This window comes from Lethenteron reissneri, chromosome 13 (assembly GCF_015708825.2).
Source record: "Lethenteron reissneri isolate LAM-NWPU_2019-01 chromosome 13, ASM1570882v1, whole genome shotgun sequence".
Classification (NCBI taxonomy): Eukaryota; Metazoa; Chordata; class Hyperoartia; order Petromyzontiformes; family Petromyzontidae; genus Lethenteron; species Lethenteron reissneri.
In genome coordinates this window covers 7,972,790-7,993,715 of record NC_083791.1, presented here as the reverse complement: position 1 = coordinate 7,993,715, position 20,926 = coordinate 7,972,790, and the positions used below count along the sequence as shown (strand labels likewise).

The 20,926-nt window shown below is 42.9% G+C and overlaps 1 protein-coding gene across 3 annotated transcripts in view; it reads left to right on the top strand.

The window, feature by feature from the left end:
• The window catches only part of SORL1 (sortilin related receptor 1), an 86,564-nt gene extending 67,128 nt beyond the window's left edge, over positions 1-19,436 (top strand). For 2 of the 3 annotated variants that reach the window (XM_061550971.1, XM_061550973.1), the window contains exons 37-47: positions 1,679-1,742; positions 2,637-2,725; positions 3,578-3,674; positions 4,931-5,127; positions 6,453-6,572; positions 7,644-7,808; positions 10,093-10,273; positions 12,222-12,331; positions 12,885-13,086; positions 13,877-14,077; positions 16,644-19,436. In XM_061550971.1, the coding sequence (XP_061406955.1) occupies positions 1,679-1,742; positions 2,637-2,725; positions 3,578-3,674; positions 4,931-5,127; positions 6,453-6,572; positions 7,644-7,808; positions 10,093-10,273; positions 12,222-12,331; positions 12,885-13,086; positions 13,877-14,077; positions 16,644-16,711 (1,494 nt within the window). In that variant the 3' untranslated portion in view covers positions 16,712-19,436. The remainder of the gene's footprint in view (positions 1-1,678; positions 1,743-2,636; positions 2,726-3,577; positions 3,675-4,930; positions 5,128-6,452; positions 6,573-7,643; positions 7,809-10,092; positions 10,274-12,221; positions 12,332-12,884; positions 13,087-13,876; positions 14,078-16,643) is intronic. The other variant, XM_061550972.1, reaches the window with a different exon arrangement.
• The last annotated feature ends 1,490 nt before the right edge of the window (positions 19,437-20,926 follow it).

Genomic DNA, 20,926 nt, shown 5'->3' with positions numbered 1-20,926 from the left:
AATGTGTGCAGCACGTTATGAATGATAATACAGTTGATCATCGATTATCAGGTGGTCCTAGACCGATCTGATGAAACCGGCAAAACCACTCGAAAGGCCTCAACCAGTCCGGCTATCGGCACCACGTGCGTGCCAAAAAAAGTAGCCTTGCTTGATTTCAGTGTTAAATATTATATACAGTACATTATACACTGTGTACAACTTAAACAATTAAAATACAGCAGTATATATACATCACCCCATAATGCAGAGTGTTCAAGATTGGTTGGAGTGGTAAGTACGGTGGTCCAGTAAATACGACACTAACTTTATCAAGTAGGATATTTATTTTTGTTTTTATGTTTATGCCAATTCCATATAGTAAACTAATTTAAACATGGAAAAAACGTACAACAACACCTAAAAACATAATGTCATTAAAGAATGTGCAAAAATTAGCTATGTAAATTATGATGTGGTTATCCGGCGTTTTTGAGAATCCGGCGCGCCCTCCCCTCCAAAGCCGCTGGATAATCGGTGATCTACTGTTATTTTATTTTATATAGCATCATTCCTGATAATTGCATCCGACAATGCTGAACGTTAATTTTATATATATAGAATGGCCAAATCTAATATGTAGCAACTACCAAGCAAATTGAAACCCTCCCAGGAAATAAAAGGAAGAAGCAAATAATGAAATGGCACCAAAACGAAAGGCGCACACACAACAACAACACAAAGTTATCACAACATCGTAATTAATCCATTAAATCAAGATCACAGACCACAATCCCAACGTCTCACACGAGCAAGGAAATCTCGCCTCTGTTGAGGTAGCAGCAGTGTTATATTTTCGTTAAAACTTTCGCTTACATTTGGGCTACAACTTTCGTTCGTTATTTTTTATGGTTTCAAGTCTTTATTGTACCACTCATCAAAACAATCCAGCAAACCATACTCCAGGATGTCTTCACACCAATGTTGATCGCTCCACAGAGGCACCAAGGATTAATTGTTCGTATATGTGGCTGTGGCTATGGTTTGGTTGTTGGAGAGTTGCTAGCTCAGACCTTGGTGGGGTGTTGATTCAGCCCTTCACCTTCCGGGGTTAATTAAATCATTAATGCTTAGTTGTAGCAGTTGTCCCGGATAAACTCGTTTCTGCCATGAGAATGTTACATTTCCTAAATTGGCTGAAGCCTCATTGAATCTCACGACTCTTTTACAAGGGATGCCGCTGCATTGGAGTGTTTGGTTAAAACCATTAATAAGTGTTTAGCGTATGGAAGAAAACCCAAGAATCTGGAAATCACCCACTCTTACGTCGTGGTGGCACTCAGCATTGATGTCCCCATGTTGTTAAGTCTTGGCAAGTCGAGGTGGGTCCCCCATCCAAGTACACACCAGGCTCGGGCTTGCTTCCCTTGCAAGATCGTATGCATCTCTGTTGATTTGCTCGAAGGCAAATGAACAGCATGTATGAGATGAACGCTGGACCATGCTCGTTTTGAGCTGGAAACGACTTTGCCTCTCTTATTATCTGTTCAAACAATTTAACGTTGATCAGGCGACAATATTAATACTGTGTAGACTGAAATATTCACGTTAATATTGAAATACATAAATAACATCACAATCACTTAGCTGTACTCTGAACAGTTTCTAATTGCTGGTGCTCGTGGTTTTGGCTCCACAGGTTGCCGCTGCCACCTCCTTCGGCCAAGGCAACTGGACCAACTGGACATCTATCAGCAGCGAAGGTGAGCCTGTGGTAGTATGTATGTATGTATGTTGAACTTCTTTCACACGTACATAGCCAACTTTGCTAATCGGAGGTGCGGGGGAAGGACAACACGCTAGATACAAAAAGCAGTTCCAATGCAATTAGAATTCAATCTAGATTTAAAAGTGCACAGCTCCAGTGGCTTCCTAATATCGGAAGGAAGAGTGTTCCAGACAGCCGCAGAAGCGCATCTGAAAGCGCGCGAATTAGTCACTGTCTATGTTCGACGGCCAGCCTAAAGCCGCCGCTGCGAGGATGAACCGGAGTTCACGTGATGATGGTTTCTGCTCCTTGACGAGATCCGCAAGCTATTGGTAGAGGGCCTCCTGTATGCTGCAACTGTACATGTGGTGGGAATGTTCGTGACCTTTTCTGAATTCAAGGTCATAAGCAAAACTCACCTGTGAAGGTTTGCCATATATGGCAGGATGTTATGAATGACAAAGTAAATGGTGATTTTAAGTCCTATGGCTTGTATAGAACATGTACAGCCCTTTTAGTTGTTACACTGCTGGATGAGGACCTCCCATTGCTATATAGGTCGTGGGGGTTATTTAACTATACTTCACCATGCTGGTCGTTGTGGGCTTGTAAAGGCGGGCTGCATAGACATGGGAGCATAGAGGTACACTCTCCAGCGATGGATTTTGCTTCACTGCCCTCTGCTTGCCACAGCATGGACTTACGTGACTTGTATTACATCATTTATTTAGCATTGCGACTAATGATTGCCATTCTTTTTGGTTGTCATATCTCCATTCCAGATTGTTACATTTAAGTCCAGAAAGTCAATAGTATTTGAGCCTCGTGCGTAAATGTGGTTTCGAACTCCGTACATTTTTTTACATTGCTTGAAACTTTTGTTTTGCAGTGGTCATTGGCCCTCCGACCAATCTCAGAGCATCCGAAGTGACTGACAACCGCTTCCGTCTCTCCTGGGATAAGATCAAGGTTGGACAGGTGTGACTGTTGAACAGTCTCAGACTTAAGGCAGTCGGTGCTCCTCAAGCGACAACAAAGCACTGAGACCCAGCGTGGCTATTAAAGGATTTGAAAGAGTTTTTGTTGCTTTAAATAATCGCTTTTGCCGTTTTTGTCCGTAATTTTCATTACTGCTAGACACCTACCTTAGCATTGCATTTGTGGTAGGAAATAAATTATATGTGCAAATGCACATTGATTTTGTATATAGATTGAAGGTACAACACTAGATGAACATTAAAGGGAGCTTACGTTGGGGGCGTAGTTACTTGAAATACTCTGGACATCATATCGCAGCGGTGGCACTTTTTTACCTTTTTAAAATACCAGCCGTAAACACTTCTTAAAGATTCTCCATACTCCCATTCATTCTCTGCTCCAGCAACCAAGACTTTCTGTCTAAAGTGCCCATTCAACCTTTGCTCAGTGGGATGTGTGGGGGGGGGGGGGTCACTCATTCAACTCTGCTGTCCTCTGTAAGGTCAGGCATTCCCTTCCCACAACCACTCATGTCGTTGACTCTCTGCCCCCTCTTCAAGTCTAAGGCTCTAATGCCTTTTTCCCCCTACTCCCATGATGACTATCACTGCAAAAAGAAAATTATTCATCCCATTTCTGTCTAGCGTCTAGAAAGATGTGGTCACATTTCGATGCGATTTGTATTTTGAATCGCGTTGTAAAATTCTGTTCAACGGTTGTCAGCATTTCAAAGTTTGCGTGGCATGTTTCCCTCCCCGTTTTTTTACAATATATACTCATATGTATATATATATTTGCCCTCAACTGGAAATACAGTTAATTTATTGATACGATGTTTTTGGCTCCTGCTAGGACGCACGCTATGTGGTGACAGTCACTTGGAACTACAAGGACATTCCTGAAGAGTTGCGCAAGATATCTGTGGCTCCAAACGAGAACTCCGTCTCTGGTTTGTCAGCTGCACAGTCGCCGAGCTTATTTTCTCATGGTTTTTTTATTTGTATGTACGTATGTTTAACTTCTTTCGCACTGTATGCAGCCAACCGTGCTAAGTGGCGGTGTGGGGAAGAAGAACGACAAACAATGTCCTCAGTAAAAAAGAACGCTGATCACGCGCTTATCTTTTACACTTTCACAGTGTTTTTTATTTCGCTGTTTATCAAACGACAACATTGATTTCAATATGAGACCTCCTTTACCAGTGGCAAAATATAGTAATAGGTTTTTACCCTTTCAACTGGTACAAAAACTGACACTTTTATACAAGGCATCATGTTTGCAATAACCACAACACAAGCAGTCAAAATGCAAATAAAAAGAAGCAACTCTGATAATGATATGCGCTGTCCTTGAAGTTGATTGGTCCACACCCGAGACAGCTTTTCTTAGAGCCTAGTCTCCATTGGTGTTGGACCAGATGACGCCAAAAGGCGTCTTTTGGCGTCATCTGGTCCAACACCAATGGAGACTTTTTGTTTGCATTTTGACTGCTTGTGTTGTGGTTATTGCTAACACGATGCCTTGTATAAAGGTGTCAGTTTTTGTACCAGTTGAAAGGGTAAAAACCTATTACAACATTGATTTCATTTGTAGAGTAGTTTGACGGTCAATATATGCAACGATACTACACAATGAGACCTAATATATACACGTGCATGTATATGCCTAATGTAACTTAAAATGTAGTTATTTACAGAGCTTATTAGTACTTGCTAATAAGGATCAATTATTCCCAGCCTTTTGTCAGGCGTCTGCTGGATGAGGGTTGTTTGACCATACTTGACCACACTAGTCGGTGCAGTAGGTGAAGGGAATGGACCCAGGAGTTTAGATCTCCCTCGCCACTGCTGTTGCCTGTGGCCAGGAATCAAACTCGCGTCGCCAGGTTCATCGCGTTAGTGCGCTCATCATGAAGCCACTGCATAGGATGTTGCATTTGTGCCGTATAGCTCTACGATAGTCCGTGTGTTAGGAGCTTAAATAATTTGTGAAAAAAGTTCTAGATTGGAGAAAAACGTCGAAAATCATACCGGACAACACATGGTTAAACCCGAAAAACCATTGCACGTCATTAATACACACCAACTGTTATTCATCCAGAATTGAATGAATATCAGTGCTGATGATCACGACTTCTACACAAAATAGAGGTGCACGTGAAGATGGCATGTGCACGTCCTGGTGTGTTGCCCGGTCGGTGTGCAGTGGAGGGCTTGGCACCGGGCCTGGAGCATGTGGTCGTGGTGCAGGGATTCCTGGACCAGACGCCGAGCCCACTCAGCGGCTTCCTCAGCGTAACGACGGAGGGCCAGCTTCCAGCCGAGATCGCCTTGAACCAGCCGACAGCGCTCAACTACACCCACCTCTCTTGCGTATGGAGTAGTAGTATGCCCAAAGGGGTGGTAAGTGTGTGTGTGTGTATATGTGTGTTGAACTTCTTTTGCACCGTACGTAGCCAACCGTGCTTATCGGAGGTGTGTGTGCGAGTGCCGACATCAACACGGCACGTTGGCACAGTGGGGGAGCACAGGTGGTGCATCGTCCGGCTCGGTCAATGCATAAAAAACCTGCATCTGTCCCGTGACCTTTTTCCAGCGAGCCCTCGACACTTCACTTGACCTCGAAGTGTATCTAGCCATGCACTTGCACAAGCATCTGTGGTGATGACACCGGCACTTGCTGGCGAATTAGTTCATTGGTCAGAGCACAAATTGGTACCATTTAAGGCGGCAAAACTTGAGTAGCACTCATGTTTTTACATAGCTAATGAAAGTAAATAATTTCATAGCACACTCATTCAAACCGTATCGCGGAATTCACTGTTGTTGGCCACCATAACGAAATTGGTACCACTCATGTGATGCCACCTAGGCTGGTACCGACAAGTGAAATGTCATTTATTAACCACTGTATGCATGACCAGTAGTCTTTAATAAAGATAAACTATCCCGTTCTAGTAAACGGTAAGTTACTCAAGCTATCTTCTTGGTTCTTTCGGTAAAGTCACGTAGAAGGGAAATAATAAAATATTAATAATAGAACATAATAAAATACAATTCTCATGACGTTTCGGCCACAACGCAAGCAGCCGTCCTCAGGTGAATAACAGGTCTGTCGGCGTCATCCGACAGACCTGTTCTTCACCTGAGGACGGCTGCTTGCGTTGTGGCCGAAACGTGAGAATTGTATTTTATTATGTTTTATTTTATTATTTCCCTTCTACGTGACTTTACCGAAAGAATCAAGAAGATGAATCCCTGCAGTCACGAAAGCTTTAAATCGAAATTTACTCAAGCTATTAAAAAGAAACCGGAAAATTTTGCTGTTAAAATGTTCCTTCTCTTAACTGCGCTCATTTGGGTGCTGGTACATATATTTGCTTGATTGGTTTAGTCCTCTGCTAATAGAATGAATGTGGCTAATGTTAATAATGATACAAGTCTTAGTTGGAATATATCATGATATGTGCAAATCAATATATTTGTTTCACTCGATATTAGTAACATAATAGTGTCTATAAACAGCACATAGCTGAACTAGATCAGTCTTTTCTTGTGTCGGTTATGACAAGATTACACGGTGGTATCAAGCAGGTCTTTGTTTTAATACTCCAGTTATTAGGACCGAGCGTATTGTCGGTGCGGACTGTTTTGAGTAGTCACTGGAAGTTGATGACACATCCACGCTTCTTAACATTGCGGCTGTTTTTTGTTTTACTCTCCTCTAGACGTACGGCCTTTACTACGGCGTCAGTTTGTACAACCTGCATCAGAACGGAATCCGTAACACGACAACAGACTTCAGCATTGTCATTCCCATCATCACAGACGATGACTACATCATCATGGTAAGATGGTTAGAACTACAGTTTTTTTTTACAGACGTAATTTTAAAACTGCTAACTTTTTCAGACATTTTGCACTTTTCGTCTGAAATATATCATTTTGACTTAATTTTCACATGAAAGTACATATCTTAGTAATAAGACTTTCATCAACTAAATAGCTCTAAGGCTCCAGCAGTGTTAATATCTCACCACTGCATGTTCCTAATCCTGGCCATGACACACCACTGTGATAAGGGTACAGTTTAAATACACCATGGCAGTGTGATGTCGTAATCATCTGACAGTTCAGTTTACAATACTCCAGCTTGGCAACTATGCTCAACGCATTCGCCAAGAGCACTGCCCCAAAAAGGACATTGTATATAATAGTGGACATTCCAGGCTCTACAACACAGATGAAGGTCCATTGCCTGAAATGTGAAGTATAACTTTTGGTTTTCTTAGGGTGGTGTTATTTACCAGTGCTAGTATTTGTTTTAGTCATTTGTGCATGTGCACCATTGCCAAACGCCGTATCAACGAGACGTTTTTTTGCTTGTTGTGTTTAGTTTATTGTCCTTCACCCGCACCTCTGATTGTCGCAGTTAGCTACGTACGGTGCAAAAGAAGTTCAACATACCCATAAACCTTTATTATGAAGTTCAACATACAAAGACAAAGATCCCCCATATCGCCTTAACAGACTTAGGGCAAGTGCTGTTAGCGAGCACTTATGAAGGCCGGCACGGCACACGAGGGGGTGGGTGATCAGGACCCCACCCCTGGCCGCCCTTGTCTCCCCTGTGGCGATGTTTACACACCGCACCAGGTACTCATTTGAGGCTGAGTCAACCTTAGGGGAGGCCCAGGACCAATTTCGAAAATCGCCACCGGTGTTGGCTGTGAGCGAGAATCAAAATCGGGTCGCTGGGTTCATAGCGCAGCACGCTTACTGTCGCACGACCGTTCAGTTTAATATTCATACACACAATACATTCTGCGCATTGCACATCCACCCTTCCCGATAGTGCTGGGATGCCTGTTGCACTGTGAGCGGGTATTGTTCTGACCTCTGAACTTTGAACCCCGCAGGTACGTGTGGTTAAACCATACTTGGGTCCTCCGTCAAACTACATGCATGCTCGCGGGATCATCGACAACAAAATGCCTCCCCGGGAGCTGCACGTCGCAAGGGTCAGGGAGACCGAAGTCACGCTCAAGTGGCAGCCTCCCTACGATATTCCCGACGGAAACATTGTGAGTTTACCCACATACATGTTGTCTCGTGGTTTTGTCTGTCATTGGGGTGCTGCCGTGGCGAGATGTTAACCCCCCCGCCTCGTATGCAGGAGGTCGTGGCTTCAATCCTGACCGTGACGTTTGTATAGTTGGAGTTTACTTGTCTCTCTCCCCTAGTCGCGTGGATTTTTCTCAGGGTCCTCCGATTTTTCTCTCCACATTCATAAACATGCGTTTAGAGTATTTGGCTGCTATAAATTTCCATGTTATAAGCCACTTCGTTGAGCTGTAATTTGTGGTCAGGTCACTTTTGATAAAGAGCATTATATCTCACTTTGCCTTACCTGATAAAATCGTTTTTAGTTTAGCTTTGGTCTACATTTTTGCGATCGCAATATAGCGTGTGGAAGCTGGGGTAAGGAACCATGTGGGAATGTGTCCTTTATGTAATGTATGTTGAACTTCTTTCGCACTGTACGTAGCCAACCATGCTCATCGGAGGTCCTATGCACGTTTATAAATTGTTGCACGCCTGACACAACGAGAGTGGTTTTTGTATATTTTTTCTTCGTGAAGTTTTTGCGAGCGTTGGAAGTCGTCAGTCAAAAGAGAAGTCTTGTGCAATCGTTATGCAATGGCAATTATGAATGACATTAACCCTCGTCTTAATAGGGGAATAATTCTAGTAATTCTAGCAATTTGCTTGGCATGGTATATAATTTTACTTGATGCCATTTTGTGCTTGCTGCTGCTTTGTGTTATTAGCTAGGTCGTAGTGCCTTTGGGACATTGGTGTCACCTTGAAAACCAGTGTTATACAACTACAATCCTTGCAGCTGATGACAATTAAGGCAGTTGTGTTGTAGGTTTATGTTAAGACTCTTCAAAGCTTCCCTGTGGAATGTCAAAGGAAAATAACCAAAAGGCCAGCGACTATCCTGGCAATGTCTTTGTGAATACCAGCATTTAAATTGCATAAGGTGTTTATCTTGGCGCTTTACTCCAGTGGTAGAGCTGACACACAGAAGTCATTCTAGTTTGTTTAAGTTTTTTTCTGCTTCCTGTGATGTATTTCCAATTCCCCGTTGGCTATCGCAGTGCAGAACAGCTCATGAGAATGGAAATTGTAATTGTTCATTGATGAAAATGCCCATTAATGTTTGAATAGTTGGGTAGATAATTTCATGGTCTTCTAACCCTTCATTTTGCTTTTTTTCCAGTCATTACCACAATAAGTACATTTTCTCCCCCCCTCCACCAAATATATGCTTACATATTGTACGAATGATGCAAATAAATTCATAAATTACAATTGACGAGGATGTATTCAGATTAGTTTTGCTGATAGGTGTTCTATTGTTTCTGAACTATTTTCCACCACTTGGTATCTTTAACCAAATAACCCCAGAATGTGCCCTATCACCTCAGACTTTGGAAGTTAAGTATCTTTGAGCCTGGGTAGCGCGTGGATGGGCAACAGCCATGCACGGCAGGCGTTACAGCCTGCGTAGTTGCATGGTGGGCAGCAGAGAGCAGTCTAACAAAACCCACTAGGTACTGTTTGGACTGGTCTCCCACATCTTTTCCTACCTGATTTTTTATCAACCTCCTTGAGCCAATGTGGTGTGGGGGGAGTGCATTGTCAAAGGGCTCTACATTATAATTAATCTTCGTGGGTTCACAGCACATCTGCAGCCATTAGATTTAAAATTTCTGGTCCAAAGCGATTTTGTTTTATCTTGTCCCCCCATTACCATGTATGCACGTTGAACTTCTTTCCGACCACACATAGCCAACCGTGCTAATCGGACGTGCGGGGGAAGGACAACAAACTAAACACAAAAAGCACTTCTGAAGAAATCAGTTTTCAATATTGATTTAAAAGTGCATAGCTCCGGTGGCTTCCTAATATTGGAAGGAAGACCATTCCAGACGGTGATGTAGTGACCGTCTTTGTTCGATGGTTAGCCAAAAGCCGCTGTTAGAATGACCGGAGTTTGAATGCGGGTTTTTTTCCTTGACGAGATGAGAGGTTTTGTGGTTCATTTGTAGCAAGCACTTTGTGTGTAATGAGTGCAACCTTATAATGTATTTGTTTGGCAACCGAAAGCCAATGCAAGCTCAGCGAGCAATGGACAAACATGGTCGGATTTTGCGGTACCTGTCACAGGTACCGAACTAAATTTTTATGATAACTTCATCAAAGCCGTAAAATGCCTAACATGGCTTCGCACTACATCAAAACCGAGCCGATATTTATGCCGAGCCTAACGCCCCCCCGTCTGACCGCCGTGTGTTCCAGAACTACACGGTAATCGTGACGAACAAGTTGTCGGTGCTTGATCAGAAACATATACGTGTCTCGACCGCAAACAACACGGTGGAGTTTGTCGTGAAGCCGTTGACACCGAGTACGGAGTACACCGCGGTTGTGAAAATATTGGACACCGTCGCCGAAACTCCGACCATCACCTTCACAACAGGTAACGGCTTCCCCTTCCGAGCGTGCCTTATCTTTCCCGTGTTTCTGTGGCCTAAAGCCACCTTCTGCACGTTAAGTTTTTGGGCGCCGCGGTGGCGAGATGTTAACTGCCTCGCCTGGTATACAGGAGGTTGTCGTTTTGATCCTGGCACTGACGCCTGTATATTTGGAGTTTGCGTGTCTCTCTCCCTGTGGTTGCGTGGATTTTTCTCGGGGTCCTTCGGTTTTTCCCTCCGCATTTAAAATCAACATCACGTGTTTAGAGTATTTGGCTGCTATAAATTTCCACATAAGCCACTAAGTTGAGCTATCATTTGTGGCAAGGTCACTTCTGAAAAAGAAGCAAAGCGCTCCGTCGGCCTCACCTGGTAAAATTTTAAATAGTTTCGTTTTTTTCCAGGAGTGGATAATGTTGTCATGGATAACACCACCGCACTTGTGGTCGCCAGTTCGAGCCATTGGCAAGTTTGTTAAATCCCCCACATGCCCTCTGTTAACCCAGTGTATCAAATTGTAAGTGTAAAAAAAATTCTGCATAAAACGGTGGTTGTAGAATTTATGCAAATGCTCGTGGAATCGATGCATTTTAGCGAACGAAGCTGACAAAAGTGTGCATCACAAGAAACAAAATGTGAAATAATCCAAACGAAATGGAAATATCCAGACAAAAGAGATCTGTTTCTTAAATCCATTGCGACCCCAAACCATAACAATCTAATTGCCTTCCTCTGTTGCAGACAAATCTATTTGTAACTTACAACTCAATTATGAACATAAAATATCTTTCGACATAAGTCGTAATATCAGTGGGTGTTTTGAGCCATGTATTTTTTCTCTCTCTATTAACCACAATCACAACGTTTCCCACTATTGGGTTTACCACTTAAGTGCACAAAGGTTAATAGCACCTCTGTGTAAAACGTTCTTGGCTCTTTGTAACGTGGCAACAGTGCTAAGAGCGGAGAAAGAACATTTTTCTTTCGTCCTCAGGAATCCCGGCAAGCCTTCCAGCACTTTCGCAGTTTAAGTTCGGCTGTGTTTGGAGAGCTTTAATAATCAGTCCAAACATGTGTATTCAGCGTGGCAGAGTTTGCATCTCTGCGGGGTTGTCATGCTGTGTGCATTTGGGCGTTTCATCCTCTGTTGTGTTTGAGCACTCTTATGGACATTTCTTTTGGGGTATGGGGAAGAGAAATTCCAAAGATTCTGTCAGGACACCGGTGACTTTAACACTTTCATTGTTGCCTCCCCCACACCTTTTTGAGATACTTTGAGGTTCTCCCGCTGTGTCGTTTTAAACGTGAGGGGTTCCCGGAGTACACGGAGAAAACCTACGGATGCTACGTGGTGGGGGGGGGGGGATAATACTCAATCCCTTTTTGGATAGAAACAGATCGAAATTAATCCACTTGCTGTTCTGCCATATCCTGGTGAACGGGGACATGGCGACGTCCGTTTAGCACTATTGGCTACGTACGGTGTGAAATAAGTTTAACGTGTGTACATACACGTACCACCAACCCTCGCCCCCGCAGTACTGTGTCATAGACATCCATAGCCATCAGAGCACATACACTAAAATCTGTGCATCTTCTTTTATAAGTTGTCTATTCCGGATATGTTTTTACTTTTATCCTTTCAATAGCTGCTTTGATTTTACAGCGGACGGTATCTTCCTTTGAGACCAGACCGCAAGAGCGGAGATTTTTTTTTTAAACCACAGATTTTACTTTATCGGACCATTGTCAGGTTGACTGCACCCTCTAACTATGTTGATATCATTCCCAATTGTTCAAGTTGTCCTGAGATGCTACTCTCTTATTCTTATCTTGTCACGCATGAAAAGGACGGGGGGGGGCGGGGTGGATGAAATCTAACCCGTCATCGGTGCACAATTAGAACGGCCTTTTGTGTGTTTTCCTGACCCTCCCTCTCTCCCCTTTATGCAGACGACATCCTTCCCCCGCAGACCGTCAAGGTGATCCCCGTGGACGACAGCACCGTACTTTTGATTTGGGCAGACGTGTCGATGCAAGACAGCAATTTCGTTAGAAACTGGGTAAGAACAAAAAATAAACGATCAGAGCCGCACTCTTTCTTTACGAACGTTTCCCAAAACTTTTCCTATTTCGGTTTTAAGTTATTTATACGAAGCGCGCTACGAGCCGTTGGGATATATCGCACGCAGACTCGCAACAGTGATGAGTCTTCTTCTTGGTTCTTTCGGTAAAGTCACGTAGAAGGGAAATAATAAAATAATAAAAATAAAACATAATAAAATAATTCTCACGATGTTTCGGCCACAACGCAAGCAGCCGTCCTCTTGGTGAAAAACAGGTCTGTCGGAAAGACAGCATCTGACCTGTTCTGTTCTTCGTCGTGAGAATTATTTTATTATGTTTTATTTTTATTATTTTATTATTTCTCTTCTACGTGACTTTACCGAAAGAACCAAGAAGATGAATCCCTGCAGTCACGAAAGCTTTAAATCGAAAGTGATGAGTCTTTTTCGAAAATCGTTTGCGAATTTTCGACGAGAATTATTGTTAAAGCGCCCAATCTCAAATTCTCCGTTGCTCACCGCCCCCCACCGCCGCCCCGCTCCCCGACAGGGCTACGACGTCTACATGTGTGTGGACGGCAGCACGGCACCCAAGCGACTGGGCAACACGAACGAGACGCACTACTACGTCAGGGACCTGCTTCCGGGCCACAACTACACGTTCACGGTGCAGGCGGCGTGCGGCCCTCAGAGCGGGGGCAAGAAACAGTGCGGCCGCGGCGCCGTCGCCAGATACGACATGCTCGAATCAGGTGCGTTGGCTCCGCCACTCACCGGGGCTTTTGCCCTCGTCCAGGAAGCAACGTCCGCCCCGCGCCTCTCACTCTGTGTTGTCGCGCCTACGATTAGCGCGTTTGGGGTCACGCGCGGTGCGAAAGAGGTTCGAAGTAACGTACGCGAACGTCGACGTCTCCTGCGCTTCACTGACATTGTGAAATAGTTGCTGTTTTAAGAGTGAACAGTGGGGCAGCGAAGTCCGTTCACCCATTTTTCTAGCCCCCCGATTTTCATAACCGGTTTGGTTTACGTTGATGGTGTTCACGTGTGTCACAACGCAATGTAACAGGGCCGCACATTGCCTCATTTAAATTAACGACACATTTCTTATTTTAAAAGCTCGTTAAATCTTATTCGATAGTTACACGATGAAGGCTTTTGCAATTGTCATCACTCGTTTGGCAAAGCAGAATATTGATCATATTTTTGCCTACGTTTTGCTTGTGGAGTTCCGCTGAACATTTTTGCATGTTTTTGTAGAAAAATTAAGTGTCGTAATTTCTGAAATTAAAAATGACGGTTTTGGAAATGTAGTTGGATTGATAAAAAAAAAATTGTGCTATAAAAACTACTTATTTATGCTACGGCTGACATTCGTGGATGGAATCCCCTTGCTATTATTGTGAATACTCACCTGCAAGTCGTCACCAGTTCGGCACACGCAGAGTTGCAAACATCGGCAGTGTACGATAGACACCCGGCTTTACCGTCGCCCATTCAATAAATCCCCCCCCCCCTACCCCACCCCCCCATCTTGTTGTTTAGCGGAGTCTTTCTTCTCCAAGCCGAGAGACATGGCCACCGTGGTGGTGCCCGTGGTGTTCTTCGTGCTGCTCCTCATGGGTGGCGTCATGGCCTACTTTGTCGTGCGGCACCGCCGTCTGCAGAACAGCTTCACCGCGTTCGCCAACAGCCACTACAACTCCCGCCAGGGCTCGGCCACCTTTTCCATGGGTGATGACCTCGGTAAGTGAGGAGTGGGGTAGCCCCGCAGCAGCGCGCTGCCGTGGTTATTTTTCTCTTCGTCTTGCCCGGCGCCTGCTTCGAACCCCCCCCAATCGGGTTTATGCGTTGTGGTGGTGACGAGATGTTAACTGCCTCGCCTGGTGTGCAGGAGATCGTAGCTTCGATCCTGACCCTGACATCTGTATGTTTGGAGTTTGGTCGCCAACCCTTGGCCTAGCCGAAGCCCTCTCGACAGGTTGATAGATAGGTTTATGGTTCGAATCCATCGACCGCCCCGGTTAGTACTCCGGGTTTATTAACCATAAAAAACTATATATATATACGAGCTGACTGCTTCACAATGGACATTAAGGATCTTGTGATCTAAGTCGCAACAGTAGTCCATTGTGTGCTTGAGTCATGGTCTAAATTTGCTGAATTTGAAAATAATTATCCCATAAATGATGATTGGAATATTCATGTTTGCAAGGACCCGACTGAAAAATACAATAATGGGACTCAGTGAGCCTTTCCTGGGTAAACAACATCTCTCCACCGCGGGCAAACACGTAACTACCTCACTAGGTATACAGGAGGTCGTAGGTTAAATCCCGACTGATGTATATTTGGAGTTTGTATGTTCTCCCCGTGGTCACGTGGATTTTTCTCCAGGTCCTCCCGGGTTTTCCCTCCACGTTTAGAATCAACATTAATTTAGAATATTTGGCTGCTGTACATTTCCACATGATCAGCCACTTTGTTGGCCTACCATCTGTGGCCAGGTCACTTCTGAAAAAAAGAGCAATATAGCTCGGTGGGCCTTACCTGGTAAAATAAAAAGATAAATAGTTTTTTGTACGGTTAGTAATCCTGCCGTGCACTCGTCGATACCCTTGTGAGGTTGGGTCATTGCTTCCTAAGAAAAAGATGGTGAACCCAGTTCTGCAGGGTTCTCCAAAGAAGGGAAATGCTGATGGTCCATCCCCCGTGAGGTGCCTCTGCTTTGCCAAACGGCTGGCCGGTGGCCCCCGGGTGCTAGCGAGTTTGGGGGTAGAGGACAGCGTTAGCCCTTTCCCGTTTCGAGACGTCTGCAAGTTGCAGGGTGGGTCCCGTTCACCGCTGAATCTCGTTGGAGACCATCGCGGTAATGCTCGTGCATGGCACAAAGTGGCGGCCCTTGGTACCACCTAGATGTGGCCAATGACACACGCTTAGACAAAGTTGAAGTGTCGATTTAAAGCTTTCGGCCACAACGCAAGTAGCCGTCTTCAGGTGAAGAACAGGTCTGTCAAGGAGACAGAATTCAGATTCTGTCTCCTTGACGTCTTGAGAATTATTTTATTATGTTTTATTTTTATTATTTTATTAAATTCTTTCTACGTGACTTTACCGAAAGAACCAAGAAAAAAAAGTTGAAGTGGTTAGTCCATTTACACGCTGCAGCGTCATGCTAAACAAATTCTCACTGTCCATATCCGGATAAATAAAATGTTGTACAGAGACGGTGCATATATTTGTTTTGTAGAAGCAGTCGTTTATCGGCCGAAGTACAAAGGAAGGTCTTGAGCTTAGATTTAGACAGGGAGTTGACGGTACGGATTGCAGGGGGAAGGGTCCTTCAGGCAGGGTGGCCGGCTTTCATTGATGGAATCGATGCAGGCACCTGACACGGGCTCCAAATAACAGCTTTTACTTCAGTACAAAATCTTTTGAAGTTGGCATCGGAAGATTAATTCCACTGAGGAGAGAACAGTTATTTATTCTTACTGTAACTCGTAGCTATAAAGTTTCTGTTTGTTCATGTGCGCTTTGCTTATTTACATAGATATCAATTGTCTCATGTAAGCACATATACGTACGCATACATTCATTCGGCCATGCGGTGCATTGATAGTCTATGTATAGCGGTGGTGTTTTGGTCAATGTCCATTGCTACTACGATATTTGCGTCCTGTTATCTAATATCAAGCCACAAACATTAAGTGACCATTGGTATGTGAGACCAGCCTGGAACTTGCCTTCGTTTCAACTGATATTACATTGAGTACCTCTGGTGCAGTGTCAACACCAGCACTTGGCAAACATTTTGGCTGGATATGGTTCTGTGACCCCCACTATCACCTTCATTACTGAGTCGGCTTATATAAGTCCTCAGTGACCTACATTTTCCCAGTTCTATTTTCTGACTTGAAAGCTATCTCTGTACGACGCAGTACTGTACATGGGGTGAATTTTACACGTGCAAATGTATTGCCTAGAATATACACATTATTATGCACAGGCTTAATCAAGCGTTATTGGTTGTTAGGTGGCTGTTAAGTTTACAATGTTTCAATCGTGCGCCCATAACTCTGCTGCTAGAGGTATATGTGTGGTCCAAGTGAGTATTGTTTTCCACGTTGAAATGTCATCGTTGTTACCTTTATTGGTGAACTGGCTAAAAAAAACATTCGGGCTAAAAGTCTCTTTTTCAATAAGGGACTTGGGTTACGGAGAAAAATGGAGGAGTTGCCAACAAACAGTCCAGCAAAAGTAAAATATCATAAAGATAATCCTGAAATCTAACCAAACATTTTCTTTTTTTCAGGGGACGAAGATGAAGATGTGCCGATGATTCAGGGCTTCTCGGACGATGAACCGCTTGTAATTGCTTGAGGCGTCATGCTGTGTGTGGTTGCCCGTTTAGTTGTGGGAAGATTTATTTTTGAAAAGGCGTCAAAAATTAAACATGCCAAAATTGCACTTTTTCTCACATTGTAACATATTGCTGGTCAAAAGTGAATTTTAAGTTACTTTGCAGTTGATTTTTTTCTTCCTCTTTCCCCCAAAGTTTGGCAAGCCTCTTGTGGTTTTTTTTAGCAGCTTTATTTCTGGGCCTCGTTGGTACTTCATCTTTACGACACCCAATTAGATTTTTTTCTGCAATGCCTCGTGACAAGGTGCAGGTACCTGATGCATCAGCCGCTACTCACAGAAGTGCTTTCTTTGCTGTGTGAAAGCATTGTGTGCGATATGCTCCGCTGTTTACACTTTTAAAGACGAGCACTCCCCTCTGTACTTCTCAAATGTTGCGCAAACACTGTTAAGTAACTGTGTGTTGAATATGTGATAATACGTTTAAGGGTCCATGCTTTGCTTCGGTTAAGGGGTGGGGGTGGGGTTCAATTATTTGTTAAGACAATTTGGCCAGATTGTTCACAAAATATAAAATGGCGAGAAAAAAAAGTTGGATCACATGTTATAAGCAATTTGCTTTTATGGTACCTATTAAAATGTGTGGCTATATGGGAGTCCACTTTTGGGTTTGATATTTGTATAATTTCATTCTCAGGAATGTTGTAAACCACATGCATTCATCTGGTTGTCGAGCATAGTATACCCATAATCTTACGTTTTGTTTTTAAGGTCTGTTTTACCTGGTAAAAAACAAACTTACTGGAGTGGAATGCAGTTTTGGTGTTGTGACGGGAGGATTTCTGTTCATGTGATTTAAATGTCAGCGAGCAGAAGCTGATGGTGACGGGGTACAATGTCGCATATTTCTAAGTGAAAAACGTCGGCTATATAACCAAATATAGAACATGACAGTTACACCATATGCACAAATATTACACTGGGTGTGGGCAGTTCATTGTGGTGAGAGGGAAAATATGTGATAGTGGGATATGCGACATTGTGCTGGATTTTTTTTATTTTATTTTATTCGGTAAATCAAAATATTGTCAAAGGAAGAGATTTCCTGTAAAACGGAATTTAGTTCAGTTTTATTATATGCCTTATCTGTAATTCCATTAATTGGCTGGACGAAATGTATTACACAGGTGGTAATTCATTAATAAATCCTCAGAAAGTCATGGAATTGCAGTACCAATATAGTTTTAACAAAAAATGTAATCAAATATTTTGAGTGGCTGGAAATGTCCAACGCCAAAATTGTGCACTTTGCCTGTAGTGGTTTGTGCCATTAAAGCTGCGTTCTTCCCTGAAAGTTTGACGTTTTTGTTGAGAATTGCATAACCAACGAGTTTTTGGTGACCAATTTCAAAGCCCATGACTTGATAAGAGGCCGCCTTTTCTTTTGGCTCATTGATTTAACGGGGCGTATGCGACATGTATATTTTTGTAATATTCCGCTTTTGAAAGGAATGTTAGATATGTCAACATACAGTTAGAAGCATTCGTACAGCGATGGTTCATGTCTGGTACATTTTAAAGTTTCCATCTTATAAGTTTAACACGAGACCACACATTCTATGCAGTATGGTCCAGGTAAATGTTTTTCATCATATACTATTTTACTACCAGAAAACAATAAATTCGGGGTTTAATCTAGCAACGCAACATTGTGAATTGATAGAGAAAACATAGTGACGATAAAAGTAAGCCAATTTTTTTGAGCCGATTTAAGTGAGTTGAACGTTGGCGGCTTTATTATTTGTGTCGTGATTGCATGGTAGGATTTGCATGTAAATAGTGAGCACACTTCGGTTATTCGCTTGCCATTTGAAGAATTAACTTTAAGGGTTAATGTTCTTGGTTTAAACAATGTATTTTCCCATTCTGGCAACTGGCATTGAAGCTAACATAAATCTACACATATTTTAGAACATTTGCGCTTCTGCAGTGATAACAGAAAATACGCAAATGTAGAAAGACATTCACACCTTTAATGAATTCAAATGTGCTTTGATGTGCGTGCTTATAACAAACTAAGCAGTAGTTGATGTTTAATTCCGAAATACAAAATGTGAATATAGGGACAGTGCTGGACAATTTTGAGAGTAGATTAATTTTGGCTTGAGTTGGTTGGGTCTAAGGTTTTCTTTGACTTTCTTATTTTCAAGATGTGTTTTTAATGTGGCATTTTAATATGTATATTAAGCACAAATTCCACTTCAAATGTTTTTTTTTCCTTCAGATTATTCCTTCTGGTTTTACATATCTATGGAGTTTTAGTGACATACAAAGAAATCGAATGTCCACCGTTTGGCTCCATAATGATGCATTTTTTTTACTGACATCCACACTCACAAGCAACCTTCCACATCGTCAGGTTCCGTATAATTGTTTTAAATATCTTAAATCTCTTTTCTCCATGTGCGTATAAAAAAAGTTTTGTTTTATTGTGTCGAATTTTTTGTGTCTTCATAAATCTTGCATATCATTTGATCCTGATTTAAATGTCAAGCTTGCTTGCTTGCAGGAGCCTTGACTTGTTTGGAGGTAATCAAAAGTTAACAAACACGAAGGGTGGTTCTGTTTTGGGTAATTCTTGCACTGTTACTTTGCTTAATTGAGCATAAAATGTGAGCTTTGTTTTGCAATACTGTATATGTTTTTAAATATTCTGTATTCTCTCAATAAACAAAGGCAAAACATTTCCTCGTGGCTTTATTTTGAATGTTACTACTGCTTATTGGATGTGTAAATCTGATCAATGTAATTGGCCAAAACCTGTTCCACATCACGATTTAATAAGAGTGGCAAATGTGGTTATGCACCCTTCCCTGTGAGGAGTGCATTGCATTGCTTAACTGCATTCCTTCACTAATGACGATTTCACTTTGTACTGCCAGGGTAAATATTTGTAAATCGAATTGTATTTTACGGAAGATTACACGCTTAAAAATCTATACATGGAAAAAAATGCATCAAACGTGTTTATGCAAGTGCATTGCTGTTGGATTCCATGAAACAGTTTACCAGTACGCAAATATCTTCTTGGTTCTTTCGGTAAAGTCCCCCTCCAACCCAGCTTAAATATACGCTGCCAAGCCTGGTGGTTTTCATTCAGACGCTATCTTTCCGACATGCCTGTTCTTCACCTGAGGACGGCTGCTTGCGTTGTGGCCGAAACGTCATGAGAATTATTTTATTATGTTATATTTTATTATTTCCCTTCTACGTGACTTTACCGAAAGAACCAAGAAGATGAATCCCTGCAGTCACGAAAGCTTTAAATCGAAATTGAGTACGCAAATACTTTTATACCAATACTCTGCAAGCTATGTACGTACATGTGTTGAAAAGGAGTGAGACCACTTATCTAGCTAACTTTTATTTGACCAGGTCAGGCCCACTGAGCTTTAAGTCTTTTTTAGAAGTGCCCTGGCCACGTAAGATGTCTCAACGAAGTGGCTTATGTGGACATTTATATCAGCAACAAAATACTTGAAACGCACGTTGATTCGAAATTTGGAGGGCAAAACCAGAGGACCCGGAGAAAAATCCACGCGACCACGGGGAGAGATACTCCAAATAAATAGGTGTTAGGGTCGGAATTGAACCCTGTTCTGTATACCAGGTAAAATAATTAACATCTCGCCACCACTAATAGTTGAGTGGTTATCTTCCCATCCAAACAGCCTTAATTGGAGGGCTTTGTAGTGGGAGAGCAGGGATTTTGCTAAGTACACCCTCAATATGGAAAGCCTTGTTGACTGGGCAAGCCAGATCCAGGCACTGATGGCTACAGGGGTTGCTGTGCCATGGAAGGGCATCGGTGGGATAGTCGGACCCACTGCCGCGCGTGTTGAGACATTGTACCGAGGTTTTTTTTTCATAAAAGATAAAGCTGCAGCGATGCAATGTCTCGCACCACTGCCGGCAGAAGGGCCTCCACTAGAGGGAGCTCTATAGAGCCCCGCTCTGTCGAGTGTACGTTGGCCTATACTCTTAAACGCAGACCAGACGTCTTGGAAGATGTGTTATTACCCACTCTTTACCCCACCACACGTGTTTCGTTTATTACCCCCCACCAGTACCTCCCGATGAGCACGGTTGGCTACGTACGAAGCGAATGAAGTTCAACATGGATACTTATACTCTTAGTTCTTTCGGTAAAGTCACGTAGGTAAAAAATGAAATAAA